This window comes from Cnephaeus nilssonii, assembly GCF_951640355.1.
Source record: "Cnephaeus nilssonii genome assembly, chromosome: 9".
NCBI classification, from domain to species: domain Eukaryota; kingdom Metazoa; phylum Chordata; class Mammalia; order Chiroptera; family Vespertilionidae; genus Cnephaeus; species Cnephaeus nilssonii.
Genome location: NC_137080.1, coordinates 36851868 through 36875009, shown reverse-complemented (window position 1 = coordinate 36875009; position 23142 = coordinate 36851868). Strand labels below are relative to the sequence as shown.

General features: G+C 37.9%; 1 protein-coding gene across 1 annotated transcript in view; it reads left to right on the top strand.

Annotated features, from left to right (window-relative positions):
- CDC40 (cell division cycle 40) overlaps nt 1–23142 on the top strand; it is a 50089-nt gene that overhangs the window by 18793 nt on the left and 8154 nt on the right. Inside the window, exons 3-12 of the mRNA XM_079779868.1 lie at nt 303–432; nt 5504–5584; nt 6865–7004; nt 8798–8894; nt 10163–10302; nt 11134–11208; nt 13800–13845; nt 15999–16100; nt 17358–17473; nt 17726–17859. Coding sequence (XP_079635994.1) covers nt 303–432; nt 5504–5584; nt 6865–7004; nt 8798–8894; nt 10163–10302; nt 11134–11208; nt 13800–13845; nt 15999–16100; nt 17358–17473; nt 17726–17859 — 1061 coding nt within the window. The remainder of the gene's footprint in view (nt 1–302; nt 433–5503; nt 5585–6864; nt 7005–8797; nt 8895–10162; nt 10303–11133; nt 11209–13799; nt 13846–15998; nt 16101–17357; nt 17474–17725; nt 17860–23142) is intronic.

Genomic DNA, 23142 nt, shown 5'->3' with positions numbered 1-23142 from the left:
CATAGGAGACTGTTGAGCTGTTGAAATGTGCCTCGTGTGACTGAGGAGCTGAATACTGAAATTCATTTCAATTTGAATAGGCACTTATAGAATTGGGTGAGCTAGGTTTCTCTCCTGTCCTAAGATTGACAAACAGTAGCACTGAACTAAATAAGGTGAGCATTTCCCAAACAGGTTAATCAGCCCCTGATGATTTAGAGTTGAACATATATTACACATTGTATATTATTCTAGTAATTCTAGTTTTATACACTCAGAATTTAAGTTCTTTTTCTTTTTCTTTTTTTTTATTAACACTACAGTTTGGACCAGAAAATCCCTTTAGGACACAGCAAATGGCTGCCCCCAGAAATATGCTTTCTGGGTATGCTGAACCAGCTCATATCAATGATTTTATGTTTGAACAGCAAAGAAGAACTTTTGCCACATATGGTAAGGTGCTAAGACTTAGAGTTTCAAGTTTGACTTTATTAGAAGTGGTGTGTGTGTGTGTGTGTGTGTGTGTGTGTGTGTGTGTGTGTGTGTGAGAGAGAGAGAGAGAGAATCTGTTTTATCTTCTAGCTTTTTTAATTTATTAACCTGGATTCCTTCAAAAAGGGTATTGTGTTTTCTTATACACATCAATAAATATACAGATGGGAAGGTAAATTAATATTTTTAGCTGTCATTCTAAATCTGTTATGAATTCTGAGTACTAGATGTCTTAAAAACAATGTTCTCTGTTGAAGTCAGTAAATGACAGGATACATTAAGAGGTTACATTTTTTATTTTATATACAGAGCTTATCACTGAAAAGTTTTCTATTGATCACTGAGGGCGCCAGGAAATAGAGTGGCCACAAATTTATTGTATAAAATAATTACATCTTACCAGTGGCAAGATATGAAAAAGTTCATGTTTATACTCAAGGTTGGAATCCTCTCAAAAAGAGGATGGTTTTATAATGTCCTTGTTGAGAGTTCCACAAATCATAGGTTCTGGTCACATGTCTCAGATTTGTCCTTATTTATTTGGTGGTGCCTTTCATTTTTCTTCCTATAATCCACATCTGTAGTTTGACAGACACACTGATGCTGCTTTCCAGAGCTTTTTAATAGGGGTGGGTGAGCAAAGTAAATGAGAATGTGTATGCCTGTTGTAGTTGTGATCTTCTTTATGAATAAACTGCTTGTGCTGATGTTCCTTTCTCAAAATAGTAATTGAAAAGGAAAACTGAATTTTTTTAACAACAGATTTAATGATCACTTTTTTAAATTGATTTTTTTGAGAGAGAGAGAAACATTGATTTGTTGTTCCACTTATTTATGCATTCATTGGTTGAATGTTGTATGTATGTATCCTGATCTAGGGACCAAACCCACAACCTTGGTGCATCGGGATGGTGTTCCAAACAACTGAGCTACCTGGCTAGGGCTAATAATCACATGTTAAATATCAGCAATATCGTCTCTTTTTTAAAAAGTTTTTTTTTTCCAGTTAGAATCCTGATAACTCCTTTCATTTAGTACTAAAGGCCTGATGCACGAAATTCATGCAAAGGGCTCAGCCCTTGCAACCCCGGCTTCATCTGGAAGGTCATCTGGAAAGATGTTTGGAAGGTCATTTGGCTGTCCGGTCTAATTAGCATATTATGCTTTTATTATTATAGATAATAGAATTTTTTTAAAGTTCTAAACAAATTTTTCTGTCCTATGTACCATTAACTTCCATTATTATAAGACAGGACCAAAAAAAGTTAAGGAACAATATAATGTTTCCAGTGATACTGTATAATAACAGTTACTTTCATTAAAAAGTAATACAAACAAATTTTAGACATTTAAGAGAGAAGAAAAAAATATACTTATAATCCCACTATCTATAAAAGCCTAAGCAACCATTACAACCAAACGACCGGTCAACCAGTCTCTATGATGCGCACTGACCACCAGGGGGCAGACGCTCAACACAGTAGCTGCCCGCTGGTGGTCAGTGCACTCCCATAGCCAACCTCCTGTGGCTCCTCTCCCCCCTCCCCGTGCTACCCCCTCTGCCAGCTAGCCAAACTTCCACTGCCCCTCTTCCCCCTCCCCATCCCTGCCCGTCTGGCCAACCTCCCACGGACCCTCCCCCCAGCCAGCCAACCTCCCACAGTCCCTCCCCCCAGCCGGCTGGCCCCCTGATAGCCCTCGATCACTGGCCAGGCCAAGGGACCCCACCTATGCACAAATTCATGCACTGGGCCTCTTAGTACTAAAATATCTTTTCAGCATTGTGATATGTATCCCTCCAAGTCTTTTTTCATGTTTATATTTGTACTAGAGGCCTGGTGCATGAAATTCGTGCATGGGGGGGTGTCCCTCAGCCCAGCCTGCACCCTCACCAATCTGGGACCCCTTGAGGGATGTCTGACTGCCTGTTTAGGCCCGATCCCACTGGGGCTACTAGTAAGGTTGAAGGTTTTTCCATATATAGGCATATCTCATTTTATTGCACTTCACAGATGTTGTATTTTTTTACAAATTAAAGACAAGACCCTCCACAGCATAAAGATTATGACTCACTTTATTGCAATACCCCTTTATTGTGGTGTCTGGAACTGAACCCACACTATCTTTTAGTATTTGTATTTGTAACCATTTTTCTGCAAATTGTTTATAGTCTCTTCTCATTTACCTATTCAGATATTAGAGTTAATTACTTAAGGATAAATAATAAAATTGATAGCCATTTCAAATAAGACTACAAATGAAAAAAGTAGACATTAACTCCATTAAAAAGATAAAATGGAAAATAAGCGTCAGAAAGATGAGAATATTTCAGAAGTAAAATGCAAATATATTTATTTATTTGAGACATCTATACTAATAAAAGAGTAATATGCTAATTAGACCGGGAGACCTTCCGGACGTCCTTCTGGACAAAGCCATGGTGGTGGGGCCAAGGCAGAGGCAGTTAGGGGCGATCAGGCTGGCGGGGGGGGGGCAGTTGGGGGCAACCATGCCAGCAGCAGGGGCAGTTGGGGGCGAGCAAGCCGGCACGTGGGGGGCAGTTGGGGATGAGCAGGTTGGCATGGGGCGGGGGCAGTTGGGAGAGATCAGGCCAGCAAGGGGGAGCAGTTGGGGGCAAGCAGGCTGGCAGGGGGGACAGTTGAGGGCGAGCAGGCCGACAGGGGGGGTGGCATTTGGGAGCTATCAGGCCAGCAAGGGGGGGGGGCAGTTGGGCCGGAAGGGGGGACAGTTGGGGGCAATCAGGCCAGCAGGTAGAGTGGTTAGGGGCGATCAGGCAGGCAGGTGAGCAGTTAGGAGCCAGCGGTCCCGGATTGCGAGAGGGATATCCCAGATTGGAGAGGGTGCAGGCCGGGCTGAGAGACACCCTCCCGTGCACGAATTCCGTGCACCGGGCCACGCCACTAGTAGAATAATAAAAGCTAATTAGACTGAAACTCTTTAGTGTTAAGAGTTATATCTTACTCTGTCACTAGCTGACTTCTAGTTAGACATATAGCTAAATATTTAACTTCTCTTACTTGTAAAGGAAAAATACTGTTATCCCCTAATTACCCAGGGTGGGAGGCAGTAGTGGTAATGGTGATAGTAGCTATAAGGATTTTACCACAGAGGATAGAAAAGGAGGAGAGTTAAGTTCCTTTTCTCAGAAACAAGACTATGGCCAGATGAGTTGGCAATTGGTGCTTACACAGCTAACATAGGAAGTACCAGGGATTGCCCTTCCCTCTGCCTCCTACTGGATCCCTGCAAACATAGCACAATACCATTTATATAGACATAAATTTCCTTCAAGACATTCTAAATACGTTTTTATGATTGAGATGGGGATTTTTAAACTTAGGGTATGTTGTTTAAATTTTATATAAGCCTTATCTAGTCTCATTTTAAAAATACATCATTTACAGAACACTATTCTGTACATCAAAGAGATGAAAGATAAAATAACTCATGGGATTTGAACCTGTGATTTCACAGATTCTATTCTGTGGCTGCTTTTCTGCCATCAAGCTCTCTCCTCCGGATAAGAACATATTTTAAATATGGAAAAAAATATATGCATATGAGCTAATAGCCAGGTGGTTGGTTCTATACTAAGCATATCATGAGGGTGAGTTGGGCACTTACATCCTTAGCTTGTTTGAAAAGTATGTTTGATAACAAATCCTTTTCTGTTTCCCAAAAGATTTGTTCTTTTTAATCTTTTAGTTGGGAAATTTTAAATGTTAACTATAGTCACTAAGATGTGCCCTTAAAAAAAAATAGGCTGGCCCAGCTGGTGTGGCTCAGTGGTTGAACATTGACCTATGAACCAGGAGGTCACGGTTCAATTCCCAGTCAGAGCACATTCCTGGGTTGCGGATTCAATCCCCAGTGTGGGGTGTGTAGGAGGCAGCCTATCAAGGATTCTCTCTCATCATTGATGTTTCTATCTCACTTTCCCTCTCCCTTCTTCTCTGAAATCAATAAAAAAATTTTTTTTAAAAATAGTCTGTTACTATTATGTATTCCATGATTGTTCACATGGGTTGTAAGCCATAGACTAATTAATGATCTAGCTCTCTTTTGTGAATATGTTAGATTATTATTAAAACTGATCTTACCAAACATTTATTATACTAGCACCCCTACTCAAAAATAACTGATTTGAGTAAATATAGACTTTTTTCTCTTAAGTTTCTATAAGCTACTGAAGACCACATTTATATGTACTCTGTTACTTATACTCTGTTTCTAGTTGAAGGAGTGTATTCATATGCTAGTTGATATCCTTACTTCTCTTACCAAGGAAATATAAATAATGATTTAGAAAGTAGACCTATATTATTTTAAAACTGAGAAGGCAGACTGTCTTTACTGAGATGGTATTTTCAAAATAATAGCTAGATTTTATGTAGTTCGTCTTACCCTATTTTTAAATTATTCAATAGTTTACATAATTTGATAAACTAAGCCATGTATTATCTGTTTACCAAAAAGAAAAAGAGTTTCTAAACTTCTGAATAATTTTTATTGATTTCACAGAGGAAGGGGGGTGGGGTGAGAGAGAGAGAAACATTTATCGACTACCTTCTACACGGGGATTGAGCCCAAAACCTGGGCATGTGCCCCAACTGGGCATCAAACTGGTGACCTCCCAGTGTATGGGATGATGCTCAACCAACTGAATCATACAGGCCAGGTTGATATATGTATAATTTTAAGCTCTTCCAAAATTTAAGACTACAATTGGATATTTTGGATGAAAGGTATCTTAATAATAAAATAATGTCAGTGTGCTAGCTTCATCCCATAAGATACTTCTTACTCTTCTGAAGTCATTCATGGTCCAGCCTGAGATTAATTGTTCTGAATAGAAACAAAGCTCAGGAAAGAAGGATTGGTACTCTTAAGTTAAGTAGAGTATTTTTGACATCTGGGGAAGAAAATGTGAAATGAGTATATTTGTATAGAATTAAAATAAATTGCAAATGGCAAAAAATGAAGTCAGTAATATCTACTTTTTTCCTTTCAGGTTATGCATTGGACCCGTCATTAGATAATCAAGTAACTACTAAATATATTGGTTCTGTAGAAGAAGCTGAAAAAAATCAAGGTAATTTATTTGAAATTATTTATACCTATAATTACTGTGTGGCAAATTGACTTTAGACAATAGGAATAAAACTAGTATTTTATTTAGCTGTTGATTTTTTTTTTTTAAGTTGAGACAATAGTGTTGCAGTTTAGAACTATTACAGTTTTACAGCTTTGCCACTTACTAGGTATGCAACCTTGTAGGGAAGATAGTTGTACCTATTTGGGGAAGTTGTTATGAGTACATGGCACATTGCCAACCTCATAGAAATTATTCAGTAAATTATAATTAATGCATAGCTGATTTTATCAGTTTATTTCTTAACACTAATGTCAAGCTACATTTTAATAGCAGAAAAAAATTTCATTGTGCATGCCTGTGAAGATTTTCTTTGAAGGGTTGCTTTGAATGTTGAGTTTTTGTTTTTTAATATATTTTTACTAGAGGCCCAATGCACAAAATTTGTGCAAGGGGCTCGGCCCCCGCCGCCACCGCCGCTACTGCCTCTGCCTCGGCGTGGCAGCTGGGGGCCTCTGCCTGGGCCCCTGCTGCCATAGCTTCATCCGGAAGGTCGTCCGGAAGGACGTCCGGTCTAATTAGCATATTACACTTTTATTATTATATATTGATTTCAGAGAGGGAGAGGGAGCGAGAGAGAGAAACATCAGTGATGAGAGAGAATCATTGATCGGCTGCCTCCTACACGTCCCAACACTGGGGATCGAGCCCACAACCCCAGCATGTGCCCTTGACCAGAATCGAACCCAGGTCCCTTCACTCCGAAGACCAGCTAGGGCTGAATGTTGAGTTTTTTAATGTGTTTTAAAATACATGTTTGTGCTCATATTCATTTTGTTATTCTAAGGCAAAGTGTCATATTCTAAATGCTAATTTGAACAAAGCTCATCAGCTCATTGGAAATTTTTCCATAAAAGCCTCATTAAAAAACAGAATATAGCAAGATTAACTTGGTGAGTTTCTTTCAGAAAGTGGTAAAATCCACTGATGTAGGTCTATGATTCATTAAAAGGATTGAGTACATAGCTGGTCTTTTTTTTACATATATTAGAATTTGCAGATATTACAGTGTTAGAAAATTTCTTTGCCCAGAACATTGAATCCCTTTTAGTATTAATTGACACTTTTATATATTTGTATATCCGGCACATTTATATAGATTTTATTTTGTGTTTTTAAATAGATTTTTGGTCACATGAATAATATAAAGTAAAACTATATATATGCCGCTATTTCTTTAGAAAAATCTATATTTGTGATGTCTATTTTTTTAAATATAGGATTAACTGTGTTTGAAACTGGTCAGAAGAAAATAGAAAAGAGGAAAAAGTTCAAAGAAAATGATGCATCTAACATTGATGGTTTCCTCGGACCATGGGCAAAATATGTGGATGAAAAAGATGTAGCCAAACCTTCAGAAGTAAGCTTTGATGTTTTTCATTGTCAATTCAGGTGTATGCTATATTGCTATGGAGGACACCTATATTAATAAATGAGGTTTTCTTAGAGAACCAAATGACTTATTAAAATTCTCTGCCTTGCTTAATTGAGAAAATACAGTAAGATTTGTTTTTCTTTAGAATATTTTTACTTATATTTTTTCTGACTTATTTTCTTCCATACTTTTTTATTGTAATTTAATATTGAACAATTTTTAATAAAAAAATCACCTTGATAATGCTATTATGCTGCCATGGTAGCTGTTCTTCTGATACTAGATATCAGGTAGTAACTAAAGAATCAGCCTTTCTATAATTTTAAAATTGACGTAGGTTTTACTTATTTATTTAAAATTTTTAACAAAGTAACATATCTATATTGTGTGTTTTTTTAATTGTACTATGAAGTAAAGCTATAGACTCCTACCCTGTTCCTCCGTACCTCCTAATTTCACTGTCTCTATGAGTCAGTCACTGTTCTAGGTCTGAGGTATATAGCAGTGGACAGGTTCAAGAAAGTCCTATTCTCATGAAATTTATATTCTAGCTGTATCTCACATCCAATAACATGTATATTGTTATCCTATATAATAAAAGCCTAATATGCTAAGTGTCCGGTCATTCAACCAATCAAAGAGTAATATGCTAATGATATGCTAAGGCCACTCAATTGCTCGCTATGACGTGCACTGATCACCAGGGGGCAGACAGTCAACCAGTCACTATGACATGCACTGACCACCAGGGGCAGATGCTTCAACAGGTAGGTTAGTTTGCTGCTGGGGTCCAGCTGATCAGGATTGAGTGAGACAGGCCTGACATGCCCTGGAGCCCTCCCGCGGTCCCTCCCTGGCTGACCAACTTCCTGCATCCCTCCCAGCCCTGATTGTGTACCAGTGGGATCCCTCGGCCTGGCCTGCACCCTCTCGCAATCCGGGCTTAGGGTTCCTCTCCCCCGCCCCCAAGTGCACGGATTTCGTGCACCGGGCCTCTAGTATCACATGAGACCCTGGACCCCGGGGCTCCTCAATGGATTGCCCCAAAGAGGTAGGCTGGAGCCGGGAGTCACACCTCCGCAGCGGGCCCTGCCTCCACACCACGCACATAGCATCAAGTCCCCGCCCACCTGCGGCTCCTCATCGCGCACACAGCCCCGCCCACCCGCACGTCCCCGCTGTGCATACAGCCTCCTTGTGACCGCGTGAGGGCATCACAGAATGAGGACGTGACGACCACCTAGGCTGTTATTAGCTTAGATAACTCAATAACATACATATGCTACTATTTTTTATTTTAGACATCGTCTGTCGACTTCTTTGTTATTGTAGATAAAGATTTTCTACTCCCCATTTTCGTTCCACTGCTTCTTCCATAAAAGTTGTGTCACAAATCTGTTGACATTGCTTATATTCTTGACTATGTAAATGCTGTTTACTGAAGAACAACACTGTGCACTAAAATTCAGCTTCCTGTCTGGTATTAGACTTTTTAATTGCCTTGTCCTTCCTCTTGCATAATTAACATGTTAAATTTATTTTTAGGTGTTCTAGGATGGGTTTTGTATAAAATGAGTTTAAAATCATTAACTAGTACCCATTATGTTTTTAATATCATTTTGTAATCTGTTGAAGAGTTGAGATTGTTATCTGGAAGACATACTTAAAGCTATTGATTCAGCAAAAAGTGGACCTCATTATAAAGAATTTATAACCTTCTTTGGCCATGATAGGGTCCTAGGACATCTATTTTAAAGTTGACTCCTTATTTTCCTTAGGAAGAACAAAAAGAATTGGATGAAATCACAGCAAAGAGACAGAAAAAAGGCAAACTGGAAGACGAGAAGCCTGGGGAGGAAAAGACTATCTTACATGGTAATATATTTTTTATGCTTCTTCATTTTTATGATAAACTTTCAGATATTTCCTCTGTTCTTTGTTTATATAATATCCATTGCCCTTATTAATCAGCTGCTACATTCATTATATTAAGAATTATATTGGATATTTTGCATCCCCCCAAAATTACAATTTTTTTATGTTTTAATAGATGAGAAGAAATATCATGATTAAAGATACTCACAGATAATTTTTTTAATGCTAATGAGTTTTTAAAATGATAAATAAGAAATCTGAATGGTCTACATGTTTTTTCTTATGATAAAGTTGACTCTTCAGTAGTGCCTCAGTCATTTTAACCTTTTGTTTTTAACCCAAATCAAATGTTCTCCAGGTCTACTCACAGTTACTAAGTTATACTTTAAAAGAATAAACTCTGTTTTCATGTGAACAGATTGGAGATTAAGACTCTCATACTCATTTTTATTTGTGGGAGGAAATGCATATACACCAAAATAAATTATAAATATTCTAGAAAGTACCTGGTTCATTAATAATAAGTTATATTTTTAAAGTATGTAGTATTAGTACTAATAGTATTGATGATTCTAATTTTATATCACATATCAATATTTAGGTTTGATAAAGCCTTATTTGGTTTCTCAAGCTCCAGTTTTTATCCCCAAGGAGTTCATTTAGCACTGTGGTCCTGCAGCCACAATAACAATAACAGTCAACGTTTATTTAGTACTCACTCTGTGCCAGGCATGCTACCAAATGCTTTATATACACTATGTCTTTTAATTCCCACAAGTGAATTTATTGTAAAGTCTGTGTTGAAAGTAGAAAAGAGAATGGAAAAGGAACCTAGAAGGGCATAAGAGAGGAAAGCAGGGAAAAATGATAGCTGGTATTTTGTTTGTTTTAACTTCCTTCTTACTCTGCTTTGCTTCTGATTTTTTGTCAGTGACTCACATGGCCCAAGTATTATTTTTCCTTGCCTCGCTATAATCATACTGCAGTGAAGTCTTTTTTATATATATTACTAAAATCTGTAACTGAATAAAGGAAGTATTGATCTTACTTATTCTCTGGGTATTTAGGAATTCTAAAATACTACCTCTAATTATAAATAATAGCAATGATTGCAGGTAGCTAAATTTTAGCTAGTCTTACATCGGAGTATTATTATCTAAGTGGAATAATACCTTTATAAATAAAATGGTCGTTATCATTTTAAGGATACAGATTTCATGGCTATGGCTTGTATTTGTTCATTGTTTTCCTTTGCCTTCTTATTTCAGTTAAAGAAATGTATGACTATCAAGGCAGGTCCTATCTTCACATACCTCAGGATGTTGGTGTTAATCTGCGGTCATCTGTGCCACCTGAGAAGTGTTATCTCCCCAAAAAACAAATTCATGTGTGGTCCGGACACACAAAGGTAAGCAAATTGGTTGTTTTTGTTTCTTGTAATGTATAGTAGTGAAGCCAACATAAAGTTTCAGCTATTGATGTGGAATATTCACTATTTCTGAAAAAGCTGTAGGGGGGTCAAAATAGAACAGGGAAGTCAAATTGAAGAGAAATCTACTAGTAAGTTAGGCTTTGGAGGTACCCACATGTATCAGTCACAAGTGATGACTCAGTCTTCAAGGTCATCTGGATTGGCCATGACATAAGAATTTGTGATTCGGTGTCCTCTCCCCTTATGGTAGCCCTGGACTTTCCCTCCAAGTTCCTGCCACAGTTTGCTTCCTCTTGGGCACCAAGTCAGTGAGTAACGGGCTTGTACTAGCACCAGAGCCTCAGTCCTTTTGCTTTAGCTCTTGAGTTTATCACCCTTCAAAGAAGATTCGATGTTCTCTAGTTTATAAACTATGATAATATTTAAACTAATGAAGAGACAAGATACTTAAAAACTTTAAATGTTGATAATCTTTGTCATCTGTGCTATTTTAAGTACCAATTTATGGCTGTTAGCAAAGAGCAAAGAGCAAAGTTACTGAATGAAAGAGGTTATTAGTAACTTGATTGACTAAGCATTCCCTGGGGTGGGGAAGTCAATATTAAAGATTAAAAAACAAATCTTTAGAAGTTTAGTGTCAGTAAGGGCTGCTCTTGGAATACTAATGAAGCTTATTCTGGGTGTATAATTTTTGGAATGAAGAAAAATAGTAAGTTCAAGTTGCTTAAAAATATACTGTCCTTTCCTTGTGTAGTTTTAGCTGATTTTAGAATGCTTCTGATTGATAACGGTAATGCCTTTTCGTAGGGCGTCAGTGCTGTCAGATTGTTTCCTCTCTCGGGCCATTTATTGCTGTCTTGTTCCATGGACTGTAAAATTAAGGTGAGTTTTCAGTAACAGGAGGAGTGCTACAAAACTAGTGCTGTGGTTAAATCTGTTTTGTTAATTATAAATAAATTTGGGTTTGTTAGGCGATCAGAGGCTAATTATTCTCTCTTAGGCCCTGTGAATGCAGCAGTTTATGAACTGCTTCCAAACATGTTGATTCAGATATGGCTCTATGGTCCAGTTGGCTAGGCTCTTTTAAACTTAGATAACTGATTAGAATGTAATCAATCACTTTGGCTTTAGATACATAAATGCTTAATCATTAACAATGCATTTTTATGTAGAGATTTTTGTATATGTAACGGAGTTCATTTGTTCCTCAGAACCTTATGAAGTAAAAAGGACACAAGATAGAAATCCTATTTCTAAAGAGTAAATACTGTGATTCATCTTTTTTGTTATCAGTGCTAGTAGACACCAAGTAGCAGGAATGCTCCTAGACTCTTCTCCCATTTTTTTGTAAAATCCCTGTGCTATTTTATTTATTTATTTAGTGTGTGTGTGTGTGTGTGTGTGTGTGTGTGTGTGTGTGTGCGTGTGTTATATCTCATTGATTTTTAGAGAGAGAAAGGGAGAGGAATAGACAGAAACATCGATGAGAGAGAAACATCATCGATTAGCTGCCTCCTACATGCCCCCTACTGGGGATCGAGCCCACATGTGCCCCAACTGGGAATTGAACTGTTGACATTTTAGTTCCTGAGTCCACGCCAGTGCCTGTCAACTTGAGTATAGGAGAGTCTTTTAAAAAATCTTTAATAGAATAGTTTCTATCACTTTTGTGTCTTGTGTGTCTGGTTCGTTATGATGGTCAAAAATATCAACCCTAGCCCGACCAGCGTGGCTCAGAGATTGAGTGTCGATCTATGAACCAGGAGGTCACGGTTCGATTCCCGGTCAGGGCACATGCCCAGGTTTTGGGCTCGATCCCCAGTGTGGGGCGCGCAGGAGGCAGCCGATCAATGTTTCTCTCTCATCATTGATGTTTCTATGTCTCTTTCCCTCTCCTTTCCTCTCTGAAATGAATAAAATATATATATATATATATATATATATATATATATTTTTTTTTTTTTTTTTTTTTTTTTAAATCAACCCTATAGTGTTCTTGGGGCTTGGAAAGTTTTTGTTTTGTTATGTTTTTTTAATTATTAATACTTGATTCCAGAGAGAGGAGGGAAGGGAGAGGGAGAGAAGCATCAATTGTTTTGTTCCACTTATTTATGCATTAATTGGTTGCTTCTTGTTATGCCCTGACCAGAGATTGAGTCCACAACGTTGGCATGTTGGAATGACACTCTAACCAACTGAGCTACAATATCTATAAAGGCAGATTTTTTATTTCTTTCTTTATTTTTTTAATGAGTGCAACCATTTAGGCATTTGTCTGTACTTAAGAGCTTAAAATAACAGGTCAACAGTTTGAAGTAAAAAACCCTTATTTCCTTTAACGTTTACTTCTTAAAAACTATGTTAATTGAGATTAAAGTTTTCTTTTAAAAAAGCATAGAATACCAATTAAAAAAGCATAGAATATAATTTGTATCACTTCTATAAACATTAATTAGATACCTGTTATGTGCAAGGGGCGGAGAATAAAAAGTTATTAAGGCACTGTCTCTACCCTTAGGATGAACATTGCATTATGATTTTAATGATCATTATTGAGTCAGATACAAAGCATTCTGGTTTCAAAGAGGAAGCATTCCTCAATAGGAAGGTAACTAGGTAAAGGGAGGGGTAGGGCATAGACTATGTCTGAGAAGAGTGAATAGAATGAATCAGCATGGTGTGCACTGTAAACTGCAGTTTCATGGTTGCTGGAGCCTAAAATCTGAGAGACACAGAATGACTACTCAGTCATAAGTAAAGGACCAGGGCCTGGAGGTCCTTGCCTGGTATGCTACGGACACTGAGACTTTATCCTCTTGGCCCTCAGTGGCCAGGAAATGCCTTCTATTTTAGAGGACTAGCAACACTGTTGAGAATTGGATTTGATGCAGGCAAGAATAAAGGTACTTTGAAGCTATTGCATAAATTCACTTTAGATGTGGTAAAAATTATGAGCCTGTTACCTTTTAGTCTGGATCATTTCCATAATACAGCTTCTATACTTGCTACTTCAGGAAAGTTCAAAAAAAGCCTTTCAATACCAAAATATTATAGACATGACAGTTTTAATAACACGTAATTATTTTAAAAGTAGTTCATGGTATTACATCAGTAGAAACTTTTTTCTCATATTGAATACAGAAAAGAACAAGAAGAAAACAAAAATCACCTGTATTAGCTCCATCTAATTTCTGGTGATAGTTTGATGTACCTTTCAGTATCTGATTTCAGAGTTTAGTTTTAAAATGTATGTGTGTGTGAGTGTGAGTCCATGAGTCCAAACAATGCAACACAGACTAGAAGCACCAAGCAATGTGTTTAATGATATATAATGTCTTTGGTTAAATCCCCTGTACACGCACAGATGTGCACACATAGAGCCAGCATATGACTGTTGTTACTGATTGAAAATTGTCATTTTATCAGTCTAGTATTAAATTTAATATTTATTTGTTTTGTTTTTTTCCCCCCAGCTATGGGAGGTTTATGGAGACAGGCGCTGTCTGCGAACATTTATTGGTAATACTTCTTTTCTCCCTGACTATAAATCTGTTTGGGACAAGTTTTTAACTTTTTATCATCATTTACCATAATTTTACTGGACTAAAATGAATGAAAATCTTCAGACTTGAACTGAGTCTTGAGGAGGGAGTAAGTCCCCTCAGACAGAGAAAGAAAGGGAACTGGGAAGAGTGAGCAGCAGAAGCAAACGTGTGAGAAAGCATGTGCTTGGGGGGACCACGTATATTTCAGAACTGCCAGGGTGTGGGATGCTATGGTGAGAAACGACAGTGAGAAAAGCAGCAGAAGAGGGGGCAGAGTATGGAGGACCAGGTGTACTATTAATAAGGAGTTTAGACTCCATCCTGAGGGCTCTGAGAAGCCAGACATTAAACAGCTCTTGCAAGAAAGCAACATGATCAGGTTTGAAGCTTACAAAGATCACATTGGCAACATGGAGGATGCTTTGATGGAGCAGGCCTGGAGGCAGGGGAATGAATTACAAGGTTATTTCATTAGTCTGGATTAGAGATGGTAAGAGTCTGAATTAAAGCACCAGAGATAGAGAGGAAAGAATTAATCAAAAGTTAAAATCAGTGGAACTTAGTAATTGGATGTGAGTGATAAGAGTAAGGCAGGAATCTAAGGTGACTCTCAGATGACACCAGGATGAATGCTAGTGTCATTCACCATGAGAGGAAACAAGATGATGCTGAGGTTTCGCACTCATTGAATTTTAGCTGCCTTTGGGGTTTTGAAATGAAAATGTCTAGTAAGCAATTAGATGGCCAGATGTTAAGCTTTGAAGAGAGGTTAGGAATTGAATCTCAACGCATAGAAAAGGATGAGATTGAGAGAACTCCTTGGAGCAACGAAGAGGGCCAAAGAGAGGACAGCTTTGTGGAAGTCTAGCCCTTTTGGTAGAGAATAGTTTATTGTCTTTGTCAGATGTTGTGTGAAGACTAGTTACGTTTCCAAATTTACCTGTATTGCATTGAAGCACTATTTGTGTGAATTTTAGTGGCTCTGTTTTTAGATGGAAGTAGGAGGGTGTTCTGCAATGCTGTATGATTTTAGGGCCTCGCTGCACAAATAAATACTGCCCAAGCTGTGTAGCAGCCTAAAGAAAGATTCCTGGGAAGGCTCTCAGCAGCATGCCGGGGAACAAAATGTCCCCTGCCGATGGAGTGGGTTTGGTCCCCATTTGTCTCCCCTGCACTGGCAGACAGTTTTCCAGTGGGGAACTGAAATGCCCTGCTTAGGAAGGTGATCGCAGCTCTGGCTGGGACTCCTGCTACAGACAGGACACCTGATTGCCTAATTGCTGTGACACATAGTGCCTCTCTAGAGGCCATTGGTGGTGTGGTTCAGGGCTGCTGTGTGTGGTTGACAGTGTGTGCCCTGCACATTTTGCAAAATGTATTTGGCAGACTTGGTCATGATGGGTGGTAAAAAAATACGAAAGTTTCTGCTTTCATTTAGCCATATTTTATTTGTCCCTGTAACTGTCAAGAGAATTGATTGGTCTGGCAAGAATGATTTCCAAACAAAGTACCGTAAAATTAATTTATTGTCAAAATGCCATCTTAAAACAAAATAGAAGTTAATATTTGTTTTCAAAAAGGCTTAGTGTCAGATTCTGAATCCATTTCTATGAAATTTGGTAATGTGATCACACAAATATGCACTTATTGAATAAGGGCTACAATTTTCATGAACTCTAGGTTTAGGTCACTGTGTTCTACTTCCAGGTTAGTGAGTAATCAGAGTGAACCTCCAAAATGTTACCAGTCATTTCTCCTTCATTGGCGATAATTGGCCTATTGTGTCTCCTTAAGTTCTTAGCTGTTTAGTCATCAGTTATATATATATTACATGTTAAGAAGTTGCCATGACAGACTTTAAAAAAATCTTAGAGCTTTTCTCATGGTTCTTACCTAAATGTTATGCATCAGAATCACCTGAGGAACTTTTTGAAGGGGGGAACCACCTACATTCCCAAGCCCACATAAAACCTGTTCTGAGTTAGTAAATCAGGGGATGGGGTTTCAGTAATTTTTTTACCCACAGATGGCTTGGAAAACACTGTTTAATGCTATTTTTCTTATGGTGTTTATGTTTTAAATAAAGATACTTCACCTCTTCTACATTTCTATTGTCTCTGCCTTTAGGTCACAGTAAAGCTGTTCGTGACATCTGCTTTAATACTGCAGGAACACAGTTCCTCAGTGCAGCTTATGACAGGTATCTTAAGCTCTGGGACACTGAAACAGGTAAGAGCTCACTTACACTAATAGATACTTATCTTATAAACTTGCATTTGGGAAGAGGTTGTTTTTGGTTTTTTTTCTAAATATATTTTTATTTATTTTAGAGAAGAAGGGAGAGGGAGAGAGAGAGAGAAACATCAATGATGAGGGAGAATCATTGATCGGCTGCCCCCTGCGCACCCTACACTGGGGATCGGGCCCACCACCCAGGTATATGCCCTGATTGGGAATCGAACTGTGACTTTCTGGTTCACAGGTCGACGCTCAACCACTGAGCCACACTGGCTGGTTTAAATTAGCATTTTAAAATGAAATGTGTGGTGGTCTGTGGCAAAATGGTACCTTCTCTAACTGCTAATTCTCCTATCATTAACTATCAGCTTATATCACTTTGTAGAGTTGAAGCTCAGCTGAATAAGTAGCTCTTTCACTCTGAAGCTTTGTTTCCACCAAATATAATTTATAAAGCAAACATATTGATAGACAAAGATGTTTGAAATCTTTCATTGACTATTTAATTGATCTTTTTGTTCCTCTATATCACCTAACACATGGCCTTGCACATAATAGAAACACAGTAGATAGCTGATAAACAGAATTAAATTTAACCGCCCAAATTGATTAAAATGTAGGTCTAAACTCCCATGGTCCATCCAGTTGGATGTATATATTCACAGACATATGAATCGCATCAGTACATTGTGGCTAATAAAAGTTTGTGTAATTAAAGAACCATCTTTCAATCTTGCTGGGTTTTAAGGATAAGGTAATAGCTAACATTTATTGAACACTTTGTGTTCACCAAGCATTATGCTAAGTGCTTATATTCAGTATCTCATTCAATCCTTAAAATATCCCTGTGAGATAAGTACTATTATTGTTATAGAGAAGAAAACAGGCTTAACGTTTTCAGGGTCACATAGCTAACAAGTAGCCAAATTGTGTTCATACTAAGGTCTCTCTAATTCAGCCCTTATTCTTAACCTCTTTAGCAGTGGTCCTCAACTCTGTCTGCACATCATAATTCTTACCTGGAGACTTTTATCTATTCTGCAATTGTTGATACAGATTTACTTTTGAAAAACATATTTTAACCATTAAAAATCCATGAGAAGGAATGATGTGGTTTACAATAAAGAACAATCAGGCTGCCTTTCCTCAGAATTTATTAAGCAAATAATCTTTAGATATTAATCCCAGGGTTATCTTTTAAGTGGTCAAATTTATTTTGCCTATTTTAACTTGGGTCTTTGGTTTTAGGACAGTGTATATCAAGATTTACTAACCGAAAAGTACCCTATTGTGTCAAGTTTAATCCTGATGAAGATAAGCAAAATCTCTTTGTGGCTGGGATGTCTGATAAAAAGATTGTGCAAGTAAGTCTTTCCATGGTATTTTTATTAAGATTCCTGAGCTATATGTTGTATCTGGGGATGGAATCAGGAATATTAATTTGTTTAATGTTGGATACTTTTAGGGACTGCTGATGCTCTTCTTAGTAGAAAATAGTAAATCATAAAAACATGATGTTGGAACTCTTTTTATTTCTGCACTTTCCATAATTATGGTCTTTGTTTGTTTTCATAAATCTGCTCCACTTCCATCTTTACCTCTTCTCGTTTATACAGTGGGACATTCGAAGTGGAGAAATTGTGCAGGAATATGATCGGCATTTGGGAGCTGTCAACACCATTGTTTTTGTTGATGAGAATAGGAGATTTGTGAGCACATCTGATGATAAGAGCCTTAGAGTTTGGGAATGGTGAGTTTCAATCGGTAGAAAATCTGATATATAAAAGAAGCAATTTAAAAATTTGTGGGCAAAGACAAGCCCTGATAATAATATGTAGCCATTTGAATATTTTTCAAAGATAATTTCTGGCTTGCCTGTCAAACTGTTATAACTATTTAAGTATCCAGAATATCAAAATAAAAATTTAAACATGCTACTTTTCATAGTCTTTGGATAATCTATCTAAAGGATACATATTTTGAGTCACTTTTCTGGCAGCAGTGAAAGGTTTTTATAGTGCAATCTTATATCCTTTATTAGCTGTCTTATTCATCTTTGCAAAATGACTGATGAGAAGTAGGAGCCACAAATGTGTAGACTATGCCAGAGTTTGAGCGTAAGATCCTGGCCTCTGAACCAATCTAAATTTAAAAATCTCAATTTTTTAATGTCTGCATTTTGACTATTTAATACTGAAAATTGCCTATGTCATCTCCCTTGTTTCCTGCCTGCCATTTATTGTCCATATGGTAGAAAACAGTGTTTTTACTTGTAATCAGAATATACAGGGTGGGCCAAGGCCAGTTTGGCTCAGTGGATAGAGCGTCGGCCTGCGGACTGGAGGGTCCCGGGTTCGATTCCGGTCGGGGGCATGTGCCTTGGTTGTGGGCGCATCCCCAGTGGGGGGTGTTCAGGAGGCAGCTGATCGATGATTCTCTCTCATCGATGTTTCTGGCTCTCTGTCCCTCTCTCTTCCTCTCTGTGAAGGATCAATAAAATATATTTAAAAAAAAAAAAAGAATATACAGGGTGGGACAAAAGTAGGTTGACAGTTGTTTGTATGGAAAATAATGCAATAATTAATAAATAATAATGCAAGAATAAACTCTGTGTTTCACGTACTGACAACCTACTTTTGCCCCACCCTGTATTGGTGAATTTTGCTTTCCTAGAGAGAGAAAGGAAAAAACCACTTTTCTAAAATCAAGAAGTACTAAAAGCTAATTTCACTAAGTGTCATAGTTCATGTTTTATAATTTATTTCCAAAGAAATGCATAATAAGCTTTTTAAAATTAATGTTTGAATGGAACCCAGCTTGTTTTTCTAGTCAGCTGTGAAGCACAGCTTAACTGTGGTTACAGTATAGCCTTGCAAGGAGTATGTAGTCCCAGCCCAGAAGGTGTTCTGCTTTAAGAAGTAGAAAGCCTTGAACTACAGCCAGGACTGTCCCTCTGAAACTAAGTCCCTTCAGGGAGCTGAGCCGGTCCCTAACCATTGTCAGAGCAATTGGGTAATTGAAAATTTAATGTAATTTAACTGCAATTTCTCCCACACTCACCACCAGTACACCCCCTCCAAATTACCTCCCATAAAGGGAGAGTTAGCATCATCCTTAGTGTCCATGATTTGAGACTATAACTAAGATCTCTCTGACTTTAGAAGTGATGTTATCTGCAGAAAGTTTGATAATGGACACCCAGTTTTATTTGAGTCACCTTAAACCATTTGCACAATACTCTAGAGAATAAACATCCATAAACTTTGTTTTGTTTTGTTAATAGACTTTAACAGTTTATTTATACTTACACTTTCAGATGTTTCTATCTTCAGGTAATAGTTCAGCTCCATTTTAAAAATGTGCAGTGATATAAAAAAATTGTAAATACTTAAATGATGCCACAGTCACAAGGCTTTAAGAACATTTGTGTTCTTTTCTAAAGGAGAGCATTGGTCAGCAAAATATTTTTATTAAGTTAAGTGGTGATGTTAACAAGGCTTTATTTTTTTTTCTTCTCAGAGCTTAAGAAATACTCCTAAGAGTCATAATACAATTGGATTATAAATGATGGCATTCTTTAGATTTCAGTTGAATGCTCACTTGCTATTGGAGCCTTCCTAACCAGTCCTCACATGAGTTTGGTGCCTGTTCACCATCAACGCAGTAACCCTTTGCTTCCCATAGCTTACTTGTTCCTCTTCCCTAATCAAGTTCTTAACCATGAGAAAAGACCTGTGTCTGCTCTCCATCTGTCCCCAGCACCAGCACAATGCCTGGCACGCAGTATGTACTGCATATCTAAGGAAATCATTGTTGTCATAATTATTAATGATAATATACTTATTGAGCCCTTCCTGTGTGTCAGGCACACTAAACTTTCTATGTCAGATCAAAATGATTCCAAAGCTTGAGGTATTTTTTTTCCCAGCTTTACTGAATTATAATTGACAAATAAAATTATATTTAAAGTGTATAATATAATGATTTGATATACATTGTAAAAAGGATTCCCACTAAGTTAATTAACATACCCATCACCTCTGTATTTACCCTTTGTTGTTTGATGAGACAGATGAGAACTTAACTTCTACCGTCTCAGAAAATTTCAGCTATACAATACAGTATTGACTATAGTCATCATGTTGTACATTAGATCCTCAGCCCTTAACTCATCTTACAACTAAAAGTTTGTGCTATTTAGTTTGTAACCTCAATTTTTTTCCCTACCCCACCTTCCCCAGCCCCTGGCAGCCACCATTCTACTCTCCACTTCTATGAGGTTTTTTTTTTTAAAGAATGCACATATAAGTGATAGCATGCAGTATTTATCTTCCTCTGTCCAGCTTATTTCAAATTAGCATAATTTCCTCCAGGTTCATCTATGTTGTCACAGATGGTGGATTTCTTCTTTTTTAAGGTCAATAATCCTATATAATAAAAGCCTAATATGCTAAGTGTCCAGTCATCCAGTCAGCCATTCAACCAATCAAAGTGTATTGCTAATGATATGCTAAGGCCACTCAACCACTCGCTATGACGTGCACTGACCACCAGGGGGAAGACAGTCGACCACTGACCACAAGAGGGTAGATGCTCTGACTGACAGGTTAGCTTGCTGCTGCGGTCCAACCCATCAGGACTGAGCGAGATGGGCCGGACATGCCCTGGAGCCCTCCTGTGGTCCCTCTCCAGCTAGCCAACCTCCTGCGTCCCTCCCCGGCCCTGATCGTGCACCGGTGGGGTCCCTCAGCCTGGCCTGCACCCTCTTGCAAACCTGGACCCCTTGGGGGATGTTGGAGAGCCGGTTTTGGCCTGATCCTGCAGGCCAGGCCGAGGGACCCCACTGATGCATGAATTCGTGCACCGGGCCTCTAGTATTTCATTATATGTATAAATGCCACATATTTCTTATCCATTGGCAGATACTTAGGTTGTTTTCATACCTTGGGTATTGTGAATAATGCTGCGTTGAACATGGAAGTACAAATATCTCTTTGATGTAGTGATTTCATTTCCTTTGGATATATACCCAGAAGTAGGATTGATGGATCCTATAGTAGTTCTGTTTTTTAATTTCTTGAGGAATCTCCATACTGTTTTCCATAGTGGCTATTTCAGTTTACATTCCCACCAAAGTACAAGGGTTTATTTTTCTCCAAATCCTCATCAACATTTGTTATCTCTTGTCTTTTAGGTATTAACCATCCTAACAAGTATAAGGTCATGTCTCATAATGGTTTTGATTTGCATTTTTCTGGTGATTAGTGGTTTTGAGCAATTTTTCATGTACCTGTTGGATATTTATGTCTTCTGTGGAAAAATATCTATTCAGGTCCTTTGCCAATTTTTTCATTGAGTTATTTAGGTTTTTGTGGAGTTTTTTGCTCTTGGTTCTGTGAGTTCCTTATATTTTTTGAATATTGACGTTCTATCAGATACGGGTTTGCAAATATTTTCTCCCATTTCCTAGGTTGGCTTTTCATTCTGTTTGTGATTTTCTTTGCAATACAGAAGTATTTTACTTTGAGGCAATCCTACTTGTTTATTTTTGTTTTTGTCTGCTGAAGTTATAAAATCCAAAAAAATAATTGCCAAGACCAGTGTCAAGGAGCTTATCCTATGTTGTCCTCCAGGAGTTTTACAGTTTCAGGTCCCAGAATCCATTTTGAGTTGATGTAAGACGGTTTAGTTTCATTCTTTTGCATTAAAATGTCAAGTTTTCCCAACACCATTTGAAGAAACTGTCCTTTCCCCATTGTATATTCTTGGCTCCTTTGTTGAAAATTAATTGACTATAAACGCATGGGTTTATTTCTGGCTCTCTATTCTGGTCCATTTGAACTGTGTCTGTTTTTATGCCAACACCATACTGTTTTAATTACTGTAGCTTTTAATATAGTTTGAAATCAGGAAGGGTAATGCCTCCAGCTTTGTTCTTCTTTCTCAGGATTGCTTTAGAGTCTTTTGTAGTTTCATACAAATTTAAGGATTGTTCTATTTCTATAAAAAGTATCAATGGAATTTTGATAGGTATTGCACTGAATCTGTAAATCACTTTGAGTATCATGGACATTTTAACAATATTAATTCTTTTGATTCATGAACACCAAACATCTTACCATTTACTTATGTCTTCTTCCATTTCTTTCATCAATGTTTTATAGTTTCAGTGTACAGATCTTTCACCACCTTGGTTAAATTTATTCCTAGGTATTTTACTGTTTTTATGCTGTTGTGAATGGGATTGTTTTCTTAATTTTTTCTTTCCAGTAGTTCATTGGTAGTGTATAGAAATGCAGATGATTTTTGTATATTGGTTTTGTATCCTGCAACTTTACTGAATTCATTTATTAGTTCTAACAGTTTTATTGGTGGTGTCTTTAGGGTTTTCTATATATAATATCATGTCATCTGCAAACAGAGACAATTTTACCTCTTCCTTTTTTTATTTAAATGCCTTTTATTTCTTTTCTTGCCTAACTGCTCTGGCTTGGATTTCCAACACTATCCTACATAATAAAACCTTAATATGCAAATCAACCGAACTGCGGAATGACCAGTCACTATGATGAGCACTGACCACCAGGGAGCAGATGTTCAATGCAGGAGCTGCCCCCTGGTGGTCAGTGAGCTCCCACAGGGGGAGTGCCGCTCGGTGGCGGGAGCCTCTCCCACCTCCGTGACAGCGCTAAGGACCCCTGGGGAGATGTCTGCCTGCCAGCTTAGGCCCACTCCCCACGGGAATGGGTCTAAGCCCAGGTGGACATCCCCTGAGGGGTCCTGGACTACAAGAGGGCGCAGGCCAAGCTGAGGGCCCCCCCATTCCCCCCACCCCCAGTGCACAAATGTCATGCACCAGGCCTCCAGTGTTGAATAAAAGTGGTAAGAGTATCCAACCTTGTCTTTTTCCTAATCTTAAAGGAAAAGCTTTCAGCTTTTCACTGTTGAGTATGTTAGCTATGGGCTTGTCACTTATGGGTATGTTCCCTCTATACCTGGTTTGTTGAGACTTTTTAACATGAAAGGAGGTTGA